The 20,480-nt window shown below is 44.7% G+C and overlaps 1 protein-coding gene across 7 annotated transcripts in view; it reads right to left on the bottom strand.

Annotated features, from left to right (window-relative positions):
• FOXK2 (forkhead box K2) overlaps window positions 1–20,480 on the bottom strand; it is a 62,215-nt gene that overhangs the window by 30,960 nt on the left and 10,775 nt on the right. Inside the window, exon 1 of one of the 7 annotated variants that reach the window (XM_051797509.1) lies at window positions 16,114–16,540. The exons of 2 other annotated variants lie outside the window; for them this stretch is intronic. In XM_051797509.1, the coding sequence (XP_051653469.1) occupies window positions 16,114–16,457 (344 nt within the window). In that variant the 5' untranslated portion in view covers window positions 16,458–16,540. Of the gene's footprint in view, window positions 1–11,306; window positions 11,348–13,165; window positions 13,512–13,538; window positions 13,647–16,113; window positions 16,541–20,480 lie in introns of those variants that run through there. 4 more of the 7 variants (XM_051797510.1, XM_051797515.1, XM_051797511.1 and 1 more) reach the window with 4 other exon arrangements.

Raw genomic sequence — 20,480 nt, 5'->3', positions numbered from 1 at the left:
AAAAAGTAAGCTTCTAAGAACAGGAGCAGTGAGAAGGATATTTTTAATTACTGCAAATGCTTGAAAAACTAAGTTTACCAATGTATTTCAGAAGGGAAACAAAAGCCTTCTGTAACAGCATATCCTTTGACTCGATGCACTTTCAGGAGAAAACTGAATTTAAAAGAATAATCTATATAAAGAAGTATGCAATGCTAAGCCTGTTACCTACCGTGCACACAAATAACTACAAGATGATTCATTCTGAAAAGCTCACCAAGTCCAATTAATTTTGTGTCAAGCCCGACCCCATCTGAGAGGTAACACTCCCTAAAATGTTATGAAACAGAGGGTAGAGATGAAATGTATCTGTATGTACATTAAAGTTTTATCTGCTGTTGCTCTCCAGAGCTCCCCAGCCCGTCAGGCTGGCTCAGTGCTCACTCTGAGGTTCTGTATCACAATCCACAGCACAGAGATGCTGCAAGTGAAGAGTCACAGGCAGTCTGGGAACTTAAGCTGTCATCAAAAATGAGTTTAAAAATCAGAAGAGGCCTATGGAGTGTCTGCTTCAGACCACTTATCCAACCAAAGATGGCAAGGGATGAGGGGAAAACCTGCCATTTCATAGATGTGGAACATAACAGTAAAAAGCTTACAGTAAGAAGAGGTATCACAGCTAACTAATGAATATAGACCAAGTCCCAAAAGATTAAGTATAAGGTCATTTTATCTCTCAATTTCAAGTTGAAAATAAATCAGCCTGGTCTCCACAGTTTCAATGACACCACCACAGGAGGGACCAGGGATGGCTTCCTGAGAAAACAAACACAAAACAGGCGTGGGGGTAAACACAGCAGAGAATTTTAGAAACACAGAATCAACCGCAAGAGTAGAAAGGAAGAGAAAAAAAAAAAGGAAACAAAAGGCTCAGTGCTTGACACTGACAGAGGGGGAAAAAACCTCTCAAAAATAAACAGCTTGTAACAAAAAGTAAATAATTCATGGGCTGGGCTCAAGTGGGGCATGTGCTGGTCATATGTGCAGCGTATGTTACTGGCACCACTCCCCAGCATGTTCCATGTTGTAACAGCTCAAACATTTAAAGCTGAAATGTGCTGCCTTCAGGGACAACGTGATCTGGGCAGCCCTGACGAAACACACACCACTCCACATGAGCACGGGCTAATTTTGGCTCCCAGGTTATTTCTCCATACTCCAAACAGTGCTTTGCTTGGCGCTCGCTCACTTCAAGAGCTTACATTAAATGTAACCAGTGGTAGCGTGAAGCAACTTTTAAAAGCAGCAGACTCAGTTTATCTAAGATTACATAAAATGACTACTGTGGTGTCTTGTGGCTCCTCCAGGTCACTCTGTGCCCGGATCCAGGCTCTGGATGAGCAGTGCACACATTTAAAGGAGTACACCAGCAGCCCCCCTGAAGCTGAGCACACCCCTCTGTGCACTCACATCTCAAACACAGAACACGATGCCACCCGTGGCCCAGATGACAGGCAAACACACTGGTGTAGCTTTAGGACTTCAAAACACAGGGGAAAAAAACACCTGATTCAGATGGAGTTCAAACATGCAGCTTCAAATACCTGCTTTCTGCACCAGCCAGCTCTGCCTCCCCTCTCCACAGTCATTTCCATTTCTGTCGGAGCCTTACCAACAATGTTGTTTCTGTGCTGACACACAGATCCTTTGAGGAAGGATCACCACCACTGTCTGCTCCTCTCTGACCCAAATCAGCCCCTTCTGCACCCAAACCAGTGCCTGCTATTACATCTATTTACTTCCTTTTCAATACCTGTCCTGTAGCATTTTCATTTTAAATCCCCCCCAAGCAATTGCTCTTTCCTTTGTGTTTTTGTATTAAATCATTACCTGCAGGAGTCAAATCCTGTCTCCTTTTAGAACATCTTTAAGAGGGTTATTCTAATGACTTAAAGATGGTGTGAACCATCACAAGTATCTAGGGGCCTTTCAGATTTAAAAATAAAAGTCTCCTTCTCTCAGTGAAGAACTCGATCAGCCCAAGCCCTTGCTCTCTCTGTATCACACACTGGCACTGTGTTCTCAGTCAGCAATTTATTTACCACAAAGCATCCCTGAAAAAACATTGGGCAGTTACATATATTCTCTTCTCCAAACCTCCTGGGCAAAGTTTGAACAAGCAGCTCCCACAAAACCAAACCAGTCACAAGAAGGACAAAACTGTGCTGGTGTAACACATCCAGCAACCAGCACTTCCCTCCCCAGAGCCCAGGGATGTCCCAGCTCAAGTGCAATGTCACTGCAACAGGCTCCCAACCCCCCTGGGACTTACCTATATTTATCTGAGAATAATTAACCCTAAACTACTTAGACCTTCCAGATAAGGAATTTAACTGGAGGAACAAGAAAACCACCAAGCCCTGTGCTATCAAATGCTGTTGCCAAAAGAACAAGACACACGAGTTTATGAGTTTACCCTGGGGATGAGCCACATCAACACCTTTCAGTAAAAGAATGGAATCACAGGAGTATTATGAGAATTACCAAAAACACACCCTGCTTTCTCAAGCCTCCCAGACAAAGAGGCTTGGACAACACATTCCTAGACTGACATCTCTCAGGTTCATTTCCACAACAGCAGCATTTTATCTCCACCTCAAAAACTGTGGAAATGCCCGATTTTTACAACCAACATTTTTTATTAAACCACCTTCCTCAATTTCTTCTCCCTGTTATTTCTCCAAATAGTCAAAATCACACTCTCCCACACTATGGTTATTTTGTATTCTACATAACTGAGCTTTCAAGCTCTTCAGATGAAGTTCAATTATTTTATGTCACACTTTACAGCAACGTTCCAGCTAACACAACACACATCCACGAATATGAATAATCTTCCCTTCAGCTACTATTAAGCCAAAATAACTTTTCAACAGTAACCCCAAACTTAAAACTTTTACAGAATTTTATTTTATCCTTCTGACTGAGGGCCCAATTATTTATATTCAGATGCTTATTTGATTCTTTGCCATGGTTTGCATGCTTGTTTTCTTTAAAGGCTTCAAACCACCCAGTTTGCTGATAGCCCCAGATAATAGTGAATAACCTCACGTAAGAATCTTGAGTACTTACTAGTCCACAGCAGACCAAACTTATTTATAGCTAAGTAGCAAGCTGGGGTTAGTGATCTCTTCCAGGCTCAACAATCTTCCAACCTCAGAATAACCACCCCATAAAACAAGCAGGGCTGTTTCACTACTGACAGGAAAGTCAACATCTGTGTACGAGGGTGTGCTGGCAGGAGTGCTCTGGCTGCACTGCAGAGACAGAAAAAGCCATTCACAACAGGCCAGAATGCATGAAGGACATTTAAAATTTCCATCACAAATTGCTTTGAATTTGACTTGCATGTTTAAAACAGGAGAAGGTGGAAGGATCTGAGTTCTTCTCCCAACTGTGAATGAGTTTTTCCATTTTATCTTCAGATGAGTTTAACAATTAGTGCCAAATTTTTCTGTCTGAATCAGGCAATTTTCTCTATATCCTATGATGCAGTTAAGGAAAAAATACTTTCTGAGAAAAAAGCACCTAAGCCCACAGGAAAACCTTCAAAAAAGAAAACAGTTAGGAAAACTGAATTTTTTTTAAAGTTTAACAGACTCCTGGCAGAATCTCAGTTACAGTGAAGAAAGTTTTGCTACAGAAAGGCTGGACATTTACAGAATTGGATATTCAAGCAAAGACAAATAAAAATGAAAGCCTTCTGGAAAAGCCTGCTTTGCTGCTGCCACCTCCCTCTCACCCCACTCCTGCTTTGCTGCTGCCACCTCCCTCTCACCCCACTCCTCTGCTTCACCACTCACACCACCTTGTACACCTCAGCTCCCAAGAACTCCTGAAGGCCCTCCATGATCCTGCTCCAACTGCAGCACTCCCCAGAGTGCAGCAATCCTTCAGGAGGCAGGAAAACAGAAAAGGGGATGCAGTGAGTGGAGAACTAAGCACTGGAACAGGCAAGGAAGGGCACAGCTCTGCACCTCTCACTGCACAGGGGTGTTTTGTCTTGCCAGGGCTCTCAAGGCATTTGAGCACTGCTAAAGGGTTCTGGAATTTGCTGATGAAACAGAATAAAATGCATTTCTCAGCTTTATGGACAGACCAATACCAGGAAAAGGTTTTAAAAACAAAGGCTTGGATTTCATTTGAAGAGGATAAACAAACAACTGAACTTCTCCTGTGGTTTTTACCTATTGCATCTCTTTCCGGAGTTGCCACACGCGCCCGAGCACTTCAACTGCCACACACTGGCCTTCCCAGGTCCAAAAGGTTTGTGGTGATTATCAATATCTAGAAAGCTGAATGAATAATACTCTACCCAACCCCAAACTGTAGAGCTCACCCTACACTCTGAATTCAGCTCTGCATTCATTTCAGAACCCACGTTCCCAGCACAGGGGAACCACCCCAAACTGCTGCGTTTCTCTTCCACTCAGTGATGCAGCTGCAAAAGCGGTGCCAGGAAAAGGGCTGTCCTCTGATCTTGATAGTACCACTGGAAGCAGGACTGCATGAGGATGAATTTCATCATTCTGTGAGAATCTTATTACCCAATCTAGTAATTTTAATAAAGTTACTTCAGAAGATATTGCACACTCTCCAAAGCAGGGGTTTCGTAGCCTCTGAACAGTATAACAGTTCCGTGTTTGGTTTGCAGCACCTCATGTTACTAAAAGCAAAAACATTCAGTGAGATGAAAGGGCAGAGAGGACCAGAGCCACCAATCCCTCTGACAGAACATCCTGGGTCATGTTTACACACAAGTGCTTCGGCTGCTTTCCCCAAAACAAGTGTTCAGCCATAAACCATATCCAGATAAACCATACCAGGCACAACACCTCCCATAAACCTTCTCTGAGCCTAACCCAGCCACACCAGGACATTCACACCTGTAAGGAAAGGAAGTAACTCTGCTTCCTTTAACACCTCTCTACTCAATGCTGTTATTGACTGCTTACACCTGTGGAAGTGATAAACAGGAGTTTGACTGATGATCATTTGTGTGACTCACTCCTACTATTCTATGTCAGCACCCAAGTTCCCCAAACACTGCACTGGAAATGAAGGGTGGTATTTGTTATCACCTGCTCCTCCTCCAAGTGATGGTTTGACTGAAAAGCTGAACTTCTTCCCCCTGGAGAAAGGCTTGGAGTGAGCAGCCACTTCCATCAGAGCAGGAAGCCAATGCAGCTACTTCCAGGCCTGCTACCCAAGGAGTTTTGGAAGGCTGGATGAGCTCAGCTGATTTACTGACTGCACATTTGCCTTCAAGGGCACTCTGGATTTACTGTCCTGCATAAAGAAGGGACACCAAAAGCCCTCTCCAATGACAACTTTGAGATGTTTCTGCAACCTATCAAGCTGAGGCCTCAAAGGCAATGCAGGAAATCCAAATCACACCTGATCTACCTGCACTGCCACCTTCAGCAGATTTACATATTTCCTGAAAACCCATTGTGGGTATATGCAGCCCCTGCAATGAAGGACATGTAAAAATCAGAGAGGCTTTTACAATTCTCTTCAAAATAGTGCTTTTCTTTCAGGCAGTCAATAGAAAGCTGCACAAGCTCTAGTCAGTCACCTGCCTCACAGGTATGGAAGTCTGCCTTCCGAGATAAAAGGGCTTTTTTGGGACACACACACACTACAAACAGAAACACCACATAAAATTTTAAAAAGGGCCATCTACCTCCACTATATCCTTAGTGCTCCATTTTCCCTTGAGCTTGTGACTCCACTACTCCACAATATATTAAAATACCAACTGGAATAGTGAGCTGGGGAGCAAAGCCTGGCTTTAGGCAGGAGATGGGGCGATTCAGCACGACATGCAGACCATACATTAACACTGGCCTCTGCTAGGAGATGATCCATAACCAAGGAACTTGTAATCCTTTTTCTCTCATGGTTTTCTCTATGTATTCATATTTAAGGAGACTGAAAAAGGAGAGCCAGAAAGCACATGGTATGACACAAAAGAGTCATCTCGGTGTCCAGTCTTAGATTCACCTTTTTCTGAATTTTTTAATTTAAAACAAATAGTAAGCACACCCCTTTATCCAAGACCATGCTGTCACAAGAACTCTCGAGATTAAAACATTTTTACATTACACTGCAAGTGTTTTTTTAATACACCAAAATTAGTTTTGGTCTTACACTGGTTTGGATCTTTCTTTTCCTTTCCTTTTTCATTTCATGTAGTGTAACAGCTCTTAAAACTGCAATTCCTTCATGTACAATTCCACAAGACCCAGCCAGCTGACTGCTGCCCAAAGCCTGTGCAGGCCCACCACATCCTCCATGCCAGCTCCACTGCCTGCCAGAGCTCTCTGTGAGCCACTTCAATGCAACAGCAAAGACCCAAAAATAGCAGAAAAAGCAGACAGCAGTGGCTCACGGAACATCTGATGAGCTCCAAGGCCAAGCCCAACCTGCAGGCAGGAGCACTGCAGAGAACAGGACCTTCCCTGCCCTGCTCCACTTCAGCAGCAGCGAGACACCGGATCAGCTCCGATGCTCAGCAAAGCACAGCCCATGTTCCTACAGAGGGAGACCCCAGGTTCTTCTAAATCACATTTCCCCATTAAATATCCAAGTCAGAGCCTCCTTACACTGTGGAACTGTAACAACTGTGTTGCCTCCCGGCTTGAGCTCTTGAGATGATCTTCAGCTTTTCCCAGTCCTTTTTCAAGGCTCCCAGCAAACCCTCTCACTTCTCCTCACACGACTACAAACCCCACAAATTCCCTGCCTCTATTCCAAAGCAAAACACCTTGGCCCTGTGTCCTCACCTTTCCCATGCAGTGACTGAATTCTCCTTTTCCATTTTTCTAACCTGTACAGAGCATGATGCTAAAATCAATCAGAGTTTCCTGAGTTGTAAGGGACCAACATGGATCACAGAGTTCAACTCCTGATCCCACACAGGACAACCCCAAGAATCTCCCATGTGCCTGAGAGTGTTCATCATCTTTACCATTATTTTTACAGGCATTTTTACTTGCTTAAATAATCAGCTTGCTCTGGTTCAAATTTGAACTTACCCCCCACACTTGAGTACACTCACCCTTCTCTTCTCTAAGCCTTACTCTTTAATCTTATTTCTCTGTCTCCCCCATTGCTTTGCAGGCCTTCACCTCCCTGCAAAGGCCAGAAGATCATGGGATCACCCCAGGAGGGAAAGTCTCTTCTGTAAGAGCCAGCTTCCATCATTTATCCTTCCCAACCACCTTCCCTGTGTGTTTACTGCACTGATTTAACCAACAAGCCTGTCTACTACTCAAGTATATGAACTGCATGTTTAGGCCTTGTCTGCCCAAGTTATATCTTACCCAAATTTTTTGTGTATTCTCAGTCTTAAAAAAACAACAAAGAACATCAAAACAAACAAACAAGCCAGGTAACGGTGTTTCTATCTTCATAAATAATCAGACTTTTACCTTAGATATAGTAAAATAACTGTACACTGTGCTAAGACACCAACATTTCTTTTTGAGAAAACTGATGCCTCAGTGGAAGTCAAACTAATTTTTCCCAGTTGTGACAGGAAAAAAGGAAGAAAAGGGAAAAAAGAAGGAAAGGGGTAAGCAAAATATCTGCTCCTATTATCACAACCCATCAGTGAAAAATCAGAATTTAAAAGCAACTTCTATCAACACATTAATTTGTCCATATAATTTCTGAATCAAATCCACATGTTCATCTCCCTTTCTTTAAGTGATTTAGAAAATCTGACTTTAAGTTCAGCACAAAGTGTAAACACCTTTTCCATTACACACTAACCTGACTTCTTATCAACACAAGAACTAAGCAGCTTATACCTCATGACCTGTATCTGTGACTTACTTGAAGAACAAGAATTTTCAGAGAATCACTGTATATTATACAAAAATTATCTTTGGAACTGTGCAGTGTACTCCAATAAGAAAACTACACCAATAATGAACAAAGGCATCAAAATCATCTGCTTGTGAGAACACTGTTGGCAAGTGTAAATACACAAATGTCCAACTAGATGTTTGATGCTTTAGAAGCAATTTTAATTAAAAATCAAGCCAAATACTGACTGTTCATTAAAACACATAATAAAAAAGTCTCTTGCTACAACCCCCTGACAGATTATTAAAAAAGGCTTGCAGGGGAAGTAGAAAAGCCTCCTGAGTACCTGTTCTAACCCTAAGCCGTGACATGTCACCCAACCACACCTGCACTGCCCCATCACCAGATCCAGCTACAGCAAGGGCTATTTTTTTATCAACAGGAGATGGTGAAATAGGGATCCCACCATTCTCACAAGCAAACTATCCCAGCCCTGCTCAGTTCAAACCCTGACAGCTGAGTTTACAGCCTCTGGGGTTTCACACCCCTGTGTGACCCATTAGTGAGCCTTTAGTGCTCCAATTCAGCCCCATAAAAGTGGAGTTACCCCAACCCAGCCACCTTGTGCTCCCTTTGGGTAAAACAAACACACTGAACCCCTTCAGTCCCTCACTGCTTGGGGCTCCCTGCAGCCTTCCATTCTTTTCAGCAATCATCCACTTAAATCCTGCACTTCTGGAAGATTCTCTAACACAGATTTGATTCCAGAATGATGTGAAGTTCCAGCCCCTCCCCACTCCCCTATTTCCACACTGTCCTCACATCAGTGCTTTGACACATCATGGCACAACAGGCATCTCATGATCTCCCCACTCATGGCTTTCACAGACACTCTCCTACTACTTCTCAGAACAGTTTCCCACCCTGTAGATTTGCCCTGTGTACTTCCTGACATGCCATTGGTTTGGGTTTTTTTAATGGATTCACTGACTCCATTTTTTGTCCTCCTTATTTGTGAGGACAATGTTTACCAACACTGATTCCATCTGTAAATATTTATTGCATTTACTCCAGATCACCAACAACAGAATCAAGCAGCAATATTAAACAATGATCAAGTATTTTCTTATCATGATTTAGCACTAAGCTGCACATTATTCTATCTAACCAGCCTGTGCATTCCAGAAATTCTGCTGTTGGGAATATAGACACTATTTTTTTCAATATGAAGTTGTAGTTACATGAAGCATTTTATGTAATTATAGTTATTCCCATCCCTGGATAATCCAAATGGACAAGGTGCTGAGCAGTCCAATCTTATGGTGAAGTAATTTCTGCTTTTGGCAGGGCTTTGGCTGGAGCTCCCTTCTGTAATTCTTAAAACCTTAAATTAGCACTGAATTAAAATTAATTCCAGTCAACTTTATACTAATTTTGTCCTGCTGCATAACACCCTGATAACGACAGGTCTCTGGCTTTTTTTACTTTACAGCTCCAGTTCTCCAAGTGTTCCATTCCATGCACATCCTTTACCCACACAAGCTGCATTGCTGCAGGGATGTTTGCATCAGGACAGAACTGCCTGTCAAATGCTCCTGGTTTTCATTTCATTTGGTGCACGGGGACAAGCACAGAGATGATGTGCTCACATCAATATTCACTAAGCCACTCTCAAATCCTCAACACTGAACATTTTCCTCCCACCAAGACTCCAGCACACATGGATGTGGTGCTTTGTCCAAGTACCTGAGAGGACAGAGCAGCACAGCAGAGAGGACAGAGCAGCACAGCAGCACGTGCAGGGGCTGCAGCAGAATCACTCAAACAGGAAGAAACAAAGACTCCAACCATGCACAGCCCTTCTTTCTCCCTGTAAAAAATGATGCATCACAAAATGACCAAGATTTGCACCAGCTCTGTGAGTAACTCCCTAAACCCTCAGCTCCTTCAGTGATAAAGCAGCAGTGGCTGAGAAGAAGGAAGGTTTATTCCCTACGCCATCCAACGTGGAATAGCTGCAGAATAAATATGGTTCCTCCCTGCACTGCTTTATCTAGGTCAGAAAACTCCTTAAAGGCAGGAAGTCGCAGGAAACAAATGTCACTACACATCAACTTTTTATCAGGAAAACAAGCAAGGCAGCAGATAAACCCACCACCTTCCCAGGATTTCAGCACAGACAGCAGCTTATTAGTGAACTGTTGGGAAAACTCCTTAGAGCTGCAAAAGCCACAGCTTTGCACCACCACATGGCAAATTCCTGATTTTCTTGGAAAGATTATTTTTTTCCTGTATTTTACATGATTTTATAGAAGTTAATGGCACTTGGGAGGTCTTGAAGCACCACTGCATTTACTGAAAAATACAGCAAATCAGATGCACAATCATATTTTGAATAGCTCAGGCATGACTGCGAAAAAAATCTTTGCTTTGTGCATGAGAATTACACATGGTCAAAAAAAAAAAACCAAACAAAAAAAACCCAACAGCAGCAGAATTCCTCCACAGCAGAATTACTCTCTAAAACACATCTACCTTCATGAAGGAACAATATTTACACTAGAGTGTTCTTACCTAATTAAAAGCAAATTAATCAAACATATTTATTTTGAAAAGCCAAGGTGAAAGATTAACTTATTTTCTTCATTAGCTCATTTAACTTACTACTTTTGCTATCAGTTGAGTGTATCTTCCTACTCAAACATGGCACATTTCACAACAGGAGAGCAGTATTGTATTTTGATTTAATCAATGCAAAGAATGATTTAATTTACATATCTCCTAGTTCATTATTATAACTGAAGGTAAGAATCTCAAAACTCTCTTTCAACTGCAGATTCTTGGAACAGACAATTTTAATACTGACTTTACACCTTTAAACCAGAACAACACTCATCTTGCTTTTGTCATAGAGTTGGAATTTTACAGACAATAAAAAAACCCACAATTTTTTAAGATGATTTCCCAGTTTATAGTATTTCACATAACTACAAAGAATGTACTTACTCCTATAGCTAAGTAGAGATGTAAGAACACTTTTAAGATCAGTAAAACTGTAGAATTGGGTTTCACATACATATCAATCATACCAACAGAAAAAGCAAATCGAGGGGGAATTAATCCAAATATAAACTTTTTAAGCTTTACCTCAATCAACTGATTTGTATCTGACAATTTGCAACAGTGTTTTATTAGCAACCAAAAAAAAAAAAATCACTCATAAGGTGTGTGCAAGTGAGAGGGAAATATGAAAAAAAAGAGCTGCCAGAAACGACTGTAACACAAATTATTACTATAGAAACTTCCCGCTCATCTCTATTTCCATTTCAAATCATATGTGCTCTACCTTCTTCCTCCCACGCTGCTCTTCAGTCAGATCTGCTTAAGTGAGAACACTCCTGCTACTGAGCCTGACATTTGCAAATCCTCCTCTGAAGTAGCCAAAAACCCACCTCTGTGCCCAGCCCAGCTGACCCATTAGTCACCGTGGCACAGGCCCAGCGTCTGCCAGAGACAGCAAAGGAAAGTTTCTGGAGTCTCATTCTCTGAAGTCACAGCCAAGTCCAACCTTTCTTACTTTTATGCTCTGAGGTCATTTGTGAGTAACTGGCAGTTTTAACACAGGCAGTGTGGAGCTCCAAAATACATCTCTGAACACAAGCCCAGCCCAAGGTCTCGCAGACATCTCACCCAGCTGTCGTCCTCACCAGCCACTGCCTGTCCCTGTCAAAAGTGGTGTCAAGGAAGGGAAAAAGCAGGTGCCCACCCAGCCTGAGGGACTTCCAAGACGTTGTGAGTACAGACTGCAATACACTGTAAGAATATATTAACAGAAACTCCTTGGAAAACGTGTTTTGTTTGATTTCTTAAAGTATCTAATTATTGTCTTTGTAAGAAAAGCTTTAAAACATAAACCATAACCCAAAGCACAGCAAAGCACGTTGTTCTCAGCCAGCAAGGAGCACTACCTAAGGAGATGTTTATGGTCTGTTCACTTCCACTGGTGGTTCCAGGGAGAAATTTCCATGGAGCACGTGCAGTCAGTTCCAATCACAGAGACACTGCAGTTTTGTATGTAAATAAAGTAACTCCAGTTAGATGACAGAAGGAAGTGCAGTGATACACTCGAGGTTCTCTATAATCTGTTGCACTATTTCCTGCTCAGGTAACACTGAACATAACAACAAACTTTTCCAAGGAATCTTGGATACTTGAACCTTGTTCAGAATGGACTGGCTTCCGTCAGCATGAAAACTTCTACTGCTTAAAAGACACCAATAACCCCAATATGCAGCTCCAGACCATAAGACCAAAGTAAAAATATTGGTTCAGCCCTCTGGGCACAAGGAGGAAAAGGAGAGGACAAACAAAATTTTAGTTTGCAGCCATATAGGTTTGACTTAGGATTAGTCAGTAAACATTAGGCTGAAGTAAAATGTACTCAAGGTGGTAAGAGCACCCACACTGAGTGATGTAAGGAAGTCTGCAGAGTGAATGACAGAATGGGAGAGTTATTTACTGTCTCTTACTATAAAAGAGCTTCAGTTGCATCAAATGAAATTACCAGGCATCAAGTTCAAAAGCCTCAGCAAAAAGAGGTGTTTTCCCAATATAGGCTCCAATGACGTTGCAGAACTCACTGCCCAAGGACACTGTGGGTCACAGGCATAGATAAAGAAATTAAAAACAAAACAAAAGAACCCCAAACTCAATTACTAAAAAAAGAGAGAAACGCAAACAGTAAATGATTTTTACTCAAAAAGAAATGAACTTTGACTTTGGATCCAAAGGGAAACAAAACCATTTGCCTTGATCCATTCCTGTGGACCTCCCTGGGCATCTGCCATGACCACTCCTGGAGGCAGGTCAGGGACTAGATGTGTCTCTGCTCTGACTTACAAATGCTGCCCTTGTGCTCGTGGTACCTTGTCTACGAATCACAAACCTACTTCCACAAAAGCAAAACCAAAAGCAATGACTAAAACACAAAGTCTGTGGGTCTGTCAAAATAAGACACTGCCTTGAACAGTCAGGCCCCCGAGATGTCAGGATTTCTGTGAACTGCAGTGCCAACACACAAAGCACATCCAAGAAACCCAAAAACACCAAGAAAACAAAAGCAGTCCTTCAGAGTGAAGTTGTACCCAGCAGTCCGTGTGTTTTTCCAGCTGTATCAGTTACATCTGTCTGGAATGCTGCCTCTCCAAGAGCTGTACACAACAGCTCTGGCAACAAACCCTGCTCTGCCCAGCACAAAAGGTATTTTTCCAGCCAAGTACCTCAAAATGCAAATATTGATGTTATGATTTACCTGGCAATGCATCCAATCAATGCCTTCACTGCAGGCAGGGAAAATTCCAAAGGCAGCAAATGAAAGCCATTAAAAACCATGCACTTTATGAAGAGGAGAGGGACAGTCTGTGCATCTCCAAGGCAGTTGTATAAGGATAACTGCACTGCTCTGATTCGGGTGTCTTTGGTAGGAGACTGGAAGTTCTCCCATGCCATGTGTGCTGTGACAGTGGCAGGAGAGCTCCTTGCTGGACACACACAAAAATGGCTCTTTTCTCCCCACCCCCACTGGATCCATCTCCCGAGCCGACAGCTGGTCTGTACACACACAAGTAGGTATGTGAGTCTGTCAAGAACTGGAAAAATAAAAACACACTTCCCACTGCTATTACCTCCTGCTTGATAACTTCAACATTTCAATTGTGAGTGAGGCTTCCAGGGAAGAATTAAAAATAGCAACCAGAACACTTATTTTAATGCACAGTAATTCCATGTTTCGTGACAGTTCTATCTGTAGAAGGAAAGATGCTTTTATTACAGGTAAGTGCATACTCCAACATTAATAATTTAATTTCCCCAGATGTTAAAAAAATGTGTGTTTTGCAGGAGACTACGAAGTTATATTTCTGTTTTTCCCTTCCAAAACCAGGAAGCTCAACAGCATTATTAAGGCAGTCATATTTAAACACTGTGCTGAAACAAAAAAAAAATAAATACCAAGGACATTGCAACTACAGAAATACAATTATTAGTGACAAGTAAATAAGACATTTCAAGTCTGCAGCAGTATTTTACTTGATGACATCTTAAGTCACTATTAATTGGACAAAACAGGGATGGACCCTCCATTCTTGGTTTCCAGGATCACTTAAAAACAAACAGAAGGAACAGGCCACCCTGAATTCTTTAAACTTCACCTGCCATTAAAATTTCCGATGATTGTGGAGTCACAGGCAGAGCATATTTATTACTGGCAACAGAGCAGGATTAAACAACAACAAAAATAGATCTGGTGATTACTTCAGCTGGAGGCTGGCAATCATCAATCTTGAACTCACACCAAAACTACTTGCTTTCCAATCATGCTTCAGCCATTAATGTTTGAAGCAACTAAGCTTGATTCTTAAAATCCAGGAGCCCATCTTCAGTGTGACCAGTTAAATCTACAAGGAAACTCAAGAACACAGCTACAAACAATATTAGTCATCAGCAATTCACAGCAAGGACTTGTTAGAAGGAGATAGGACTCTGGATTTGCCTGAAGCCTCCTGTTTAAAAACAAAAAAAAAGCTTTGCAAATAATGAAACTACTATTTCCCCATTCAACTCCAGTAAGACTTCTGTTTTATAAACAGGTTTATTTTTTTTAAAGCAACAAAGCAGCACTTGCTCCTGATCACCAATCTAATTATGACCCTGTGGACTGTCCTTGCCCTTCAGGGGGAAGCTCAACCCCCTGCACAGTGACTGGAGCCCCTCGTTCACCACTCCCCTGCAGGGCTGAAGGCACAGCACCTTTTATTTACCAGACTGGATGGCCCATCACACCTACATTTTGTAAGCAGGAGATCACCACTTCCACCAGTCCACAGCCCTGCAAATGGGAAGCTCCTTGTGTGCACAGCCCAAGGAATGGTGTCACCTCCGAGCCAATGCCAGTTCCTGCACCACCACCCACGGGCACTGGGGAAGAAATTTTAACTACAAGCAACTTCTCATCAGCGCTCAATTAAAAAGTGACACACAAAAAATCCTTCCCAATTTTCTTTCCACTTGAAAAGCGACACTGATGGAAAGAACTAGAATAAATTACAAGTCAGTGGACAGCATGAAGAAGCTGTATTTCTTTTTTTTCCTGAGGTCTTAAGCATTTAACAGAATGCTACTGACTAAATTACTCCAACTAATTCTAGACTGTTTGCAATCAACATATATCATGCACAATTGTGCTTGCAATTAGTATATTACACCAAACTGTTTACAAAGAATAAAAGTATTTGATCTGCATTTCATAAACGTGTTAGATTAAAATACAGATTAACCACATGTCAAATAATTATTAATATTAAAAAGCAGAAAGCAAAAATAGAAGTGACAGTTAAAGGTCAAACAAGTCCTCCAACTATACTCAGGATTATACAACTCTCCAGACGCTGGCACTGTTAAAGCCCAGAACAGGCATTTCCTAGAAAGCAGCAAGGTAAGACAATTTGATTTTCACAGAGGAACCAGGTGGGGACACCAACATTAAGCCAACAAAGCAGAAAATATACACCACCGACGTCCTAAACACAGTTTAAAAGCCTGTAAGGCATTAAGGCTGTGTCACTGATGGCATGTGCTTTATAAAGCTACAGCACTCGTAACCTTTTTGGTATTTCTTAGTCAAGGCAGCTAAAATACACTAAACCAACACACTTTCACTTTTCCTACATGTGACTCCTGAGAGCACAGATCACTTATTTACAGTTCAACACACCCTTAAATGTCGCGGGCAAGGCCTCACGTATCCCCCTAGAAAATCATTCTGCACAGACAGTTAATGTTTGGTAATGGCAAAGGAATGTATTACCGCTTAAAGCCCCTTAATACATTTGTTGTCACGTAAGGAAAACATTCGAAAACGCTAAGGCCAGCAGGAGCATTTCACGTGGACGGCTGGGTTTACCCGTGAGAATAAACGCTGAAATCAGGCAAGGAAACTGCCACAAAAAACCAGAACAACCCCCCTGCGTTCTGCAGGATTCTGACGCTCAGCCCGGAGCCCCCCGACGGTGCAGAACCGCCCGGGAGGGTCCCCCGAAGCCCGAGAGCGGCGCCCGGGGTGCCGGCGGTGGGTGCGGGGGAAGGACGCGGGGAGGGCAGGGCGGCGGTGCCGGGCGGCGGCGCGGGGGGCCGGGGCCGCTCCCGGCCGTGCCCCGCCATGTGCCCCCGCGGGCTCGGGCGGGCCCGGCCCCGCGTACTCACACTCGCGGCAGCTGCAGCGGCGGCGCCCCGCGCCGCTGGAACACGCCGTCCACGAACACGCCGTTCTTGCCGAGGCAGCGCAGGTAGAAGTCGCCCCCCGCGCCGCCCGCGGGGTCTCCCTGCGGCGGGGGTGGCGGCCCGTCCGCGCCGGCCGGCGGCGGCGGGGGCGCGGCGGTGAAGATCTCGAGGTGGCGGCGGGAGATGAAGCTGGAGTGGCCCATGCTCACGTCCACCGAGCCCTGCGAGGAGTTGCGGCCGATGGTCACCGAGCGCTTCTTCATGAGGTACTCGAACTCCCGGCCCTCCAGCCGCGCCACGGCCGCCGCCGCCGCCGCCGCCGCCATCTTAGCGAGGGACGAGCGAGGAGCGGCCCCGCCCGCACCGGCCCCGCGCCGGCCCCGCACACAGCAGGGAACGGGGCCGCGCGCCGGGCCTGACGCACGCGCGCGCTGACGGACGGCCCGCGCGGCCAATGGCGGGCCCGCACGCCCATGGGGCTATGGCGGCGCGGCCAATGGCGGGCGGCGCCGGCGCCGCACGGCGCGGGCCCGGCGCGAGAGCGCTCGGGCGCGGCCCGGAAAACGCGGAGCGGAGCCGCGCGCGGGACCGGAGCGGGCCGGGCCGGGCCGGGCAGCGCCTCCCGCCCGCGGCGGGACGGGACGGACGGGGCGGCTCGGGGAGAGACAACGCGGCCCGACGTGCCCGCCCTCACGGGCCTCGGGCACTCACGGGAGGCTGCTGGCACCCCCGAGGGGGCTGTGACCCAGGCCCCGCACCTGCCCGCCGCCAGCAGCGCCCGCAGGGACGGCACCGGGCGGGGGGGACAGTCGAGAATGGAATAAATGCAAGCAGACAAACAGTGCTAAAGGGTGGGCACGAACCACCTGGAGAGTGCTGAGTACCTTCTCAAAATCAGCCTTAAAATAGATATAATATATAGTAATAATAATAATAATAATTTCTATCCCTCATACACCTCTGACAGAGGGTCACCTTAAACCCAGCCGTAACTCGCCATCTCGGAGCTCTGTAACGAGCACAGCAAACCGGCACAGCGCCTCACTTTCCCAGGTTCCAGGTAAGCCAGGCTCTATCTGTGCACAGACCTCCTCGGCTCAGTCCCAGTTTTCTCAAGAACTAGGGCACAAAACCCGAGCGAGCGACCCGACACACGCCCAGCCACCCGAGCGCTGTGTCCGTCTGTCCCTGCTCCGAGGGCGCGGCCACGGCGGGGACCCGGCCCAGGGGACAGCACCGAAACACCGAGACCCGACCTGGAAATAAATACCGCAGGCTACCAAACAGACAGCATTAACTGCACTCAGCTTGTCAAGTATCTGCAATTAAAGGGTTTTACCTGATCCAAATCCTCGCTGTTACAAGGACAAGGCACTGTCACAATTGGGAAGTAAACAATTAAGAAACACTTTCGGCTATAAACTGAGAGGAGGGTGCTAAAATGTATTCGTGCTCATATACCAACATCACTACTGCAAAGACATCATGGCAGCAGCCCACGTCACCTCACGGGTTCTCCAGCGTGGTCTGTGGAGAAGAGGGTTGTGTTGTTGTTTATTTGGGCTTTTTTACAGCACTGACACTCACTGTTGTTTATTAATAAAAAAATCGCCCAGAGGAGCTGTGGCTGCCCCATCCCTGGAAGTGTCCAAGGCCAGGCTGGATGGGGCTTGGAGCAACCTGAGACAGTGGAAGGTGTCCCTGCCCATGGCAGAGGGTGGAGTGAGATGAGCTTTAGGGTCCCACCAACCCAAACCATTCTATGAACTCGGAAGACATAAAACATTTTAACACTTCCGACAGAACCAATCAACTTGTAACAAACATCCAGCAGCAAATTCGAAATTGAAACTTTCGTTTTTGCACATTTGACTCAACAGCTCTTCAACTGTAGATCTATTTCCCACTTGCTCAGGAACAGAACACAGTGCCTGCTCCCTGCAAAGGGACTGCAAACCTCAGTCCTACCCTTGGGATTGTACCAGCATTCCCTACAGGCAGCTACAACACAATTCCATCCTGGTTCAGTCCATTTATACAACCCCATACGCACATCAGATGCAGCAAAATATAGCAACAGTTTAGAGCTTTGGTTTCTTTTAAAGAAAACTTTAGTTAAATCTTGCCCACACTCTGGTATTTAGAATCAGACTTTCTTCTAGACCAACATATGTTTGGCACAGAAAATGTGGAGCATCAGGGAGTCAGTTATGACTCCCTGATTCTCAGCTTGTTTTTATCCCTCGGCTCTCTGGCTACAGAAATGTTGTGCCTGCTGCACTGACAATCAGTCCGGGATCCTGAGGGCTCTGCTGGCTGAGATTACCCAGGGATTGCCATCTCCTAACACACCCCCAGAGAGAGAAAACCAGCACATTGGGAGAGCAGCCAGGTGAATTCCCACCAGGCCAGCAGCACTTTTCACCACCCCTATGGCTGCTCAGTTCACACAAGTTAAAGGCATTGGTGCTACTTCAGTGTTTCCCGTTATGTGAATCACAGCTTTGTTAGTTTGCATTAATTCATTAATAACATCCAGTAGTAAATTCACCAAGCTGATATAATTGCTGTCCTGTTCATAATAGAACAGCACAGAGAATGCAGCCATTGACATGGATTTTTACAGTCTACACTGAAATTCCTTTTTGAGGGTCCCAGCACCACTGAGCTGCTCTGGGAAATGGGATTTAACACCATCAGAAGGTCTGTTTGCCTTTTAATGACCAGCACTGCAGAGCAAACACCAGATCCCATTGTCAGAGGCTCTACTCATTTCCAAGAGGAAGGCTGAGATCTTTCTGCCCATGTTTTTCTGAACTGGTGCAGATTTAGTCACTTTGTGACCGCAAAAAGCCACAGATACAGGTCACCCCAGCCTGCCCACGTGCAGGTCTGGGCCCTGCTGCATAAACCAGGAACCAGGGCAGGTACACATGTGAACAACTCACAACTCTTCAGTGCTGTTCTGGGTCTCTGGGTTCCCCAGAAATCCACTCCTTGAACTCAGCCTGGCCCTCGTGTTGGAGCTGCACAGCAGACACATCCCATCCCACACTATTTTTTCCCTGCTAGTTGAGTGTAAGCAAAAGGCCTTCTCCTCTGTCTGCTTTGCACCCCCTTTAACTATTCAGGACAGAACCTAGTTACTGACCAAAATTTGATCCTCTCTCCAAATTTCTGCAATTGCCACTGACAATAAGCAAGGTCTCAAAGCACTCCTTGCACTTCATGCCAAGTAGCCCAAAGTTATCCAGTCCACATGGGATTACACAGCAGCACCTGACTGCAGCACAGGAGTTAAGGATCAGCAGACAGACCTTATCTGCATCCCCTAACCTTAAACAATCTGGCCTGAGTGGAACAGAAACATGTAAGTACTGTGTAAAGTATAACCTATTAATATTGGGGGTTTTGACCAAACTTCCCTTAAACGACTACATATTTTTAGACTTTTTCATTTTTTACTTAAGTTCTGCTGTAGCAACACAAGGGTGTTCATTTACAGGCTGCTTGTGCTTGGGGGTACTAAACTGTCCTAGCATCAAGTTTCTTGGGTTTTCTTTCATTACATATGTGCCCTGTACTGAGAGCTACAAAGGGGTGCAGCAGCTTCTCAAGATGCACATTTTCACAGCTCCAAAGCATGGAATACTGTTAGAGGAACATGATGAATAATCAAGTAGATTAAGTGACCCTAATTGCTTACTTTGACACAACCAGCATTAAACAGCTTTTACAAGCCATTAGGAGCTATCCATAATCTTTTTATTACAGCAAGTGTCACAAGCTTCCAGTGAGATTTGATTTTTTGTTAAACAAAAATCCTACAAAGTTAATTGGCAAAACCACTTCTCAGGGAACGTTCACGTGCGATGGAACAAAATAAGCCCTTCAAATACCAGACCCTGCACAACTGAATGAAAAATGATTTCCCATGTTAATATCCCTGCACCTGACAGGCACATTTTTTTCCACTGCCTAGGTGAGAAACCCTTTGTAAGCAGGAAAAACAGCCTCAAACCCAGAGCCACGTTTTGAAGTAATCCCAATAACCGTCCTGGAGCTCCTCACACGCTAAAATTTAACGATGTGTGTAAGAGCCAGCAGGGCTCGTGCTGTGATTTAGTCATTTTCTCACAAGGGCATTTTGGCCAAGGGGAAAGGGTTAAAAAAGCATGGTGTAATTACTGCAAAATATTGAAAACAGCAAATGGTCAGGATGGTGGGGAGCTCCCCAGGAACCCAGCCAGCTCCTGAAGTGACTTTAACATTTAGCAGGACAAAAATCAAGAGCTGTACCTCAAATGTGATTTTGATATTTTCCTTTATGGATGGCTTTCAGATCTCTT

This window comes from Manacus candei, unplaced genomic scaffold (assembly GCF_025592945.1).
Source record: "Manacus candei isolate 608988 ecotype Guabito, Panama unplaced genomic scaffold, ASM2559294v1 h1tg000047l, whole genome shotgun sequence".
Lineage (NCBI taxonomy): Eukaryota > Metazoa > Chordata > Aves > Passeriformes > Pipridae > Manacus > Manacus candei.
Note: the sequence above shows the minus strand (reverse complement) of the source record. Positions and strands in the feature narration are given on the sequence as shown.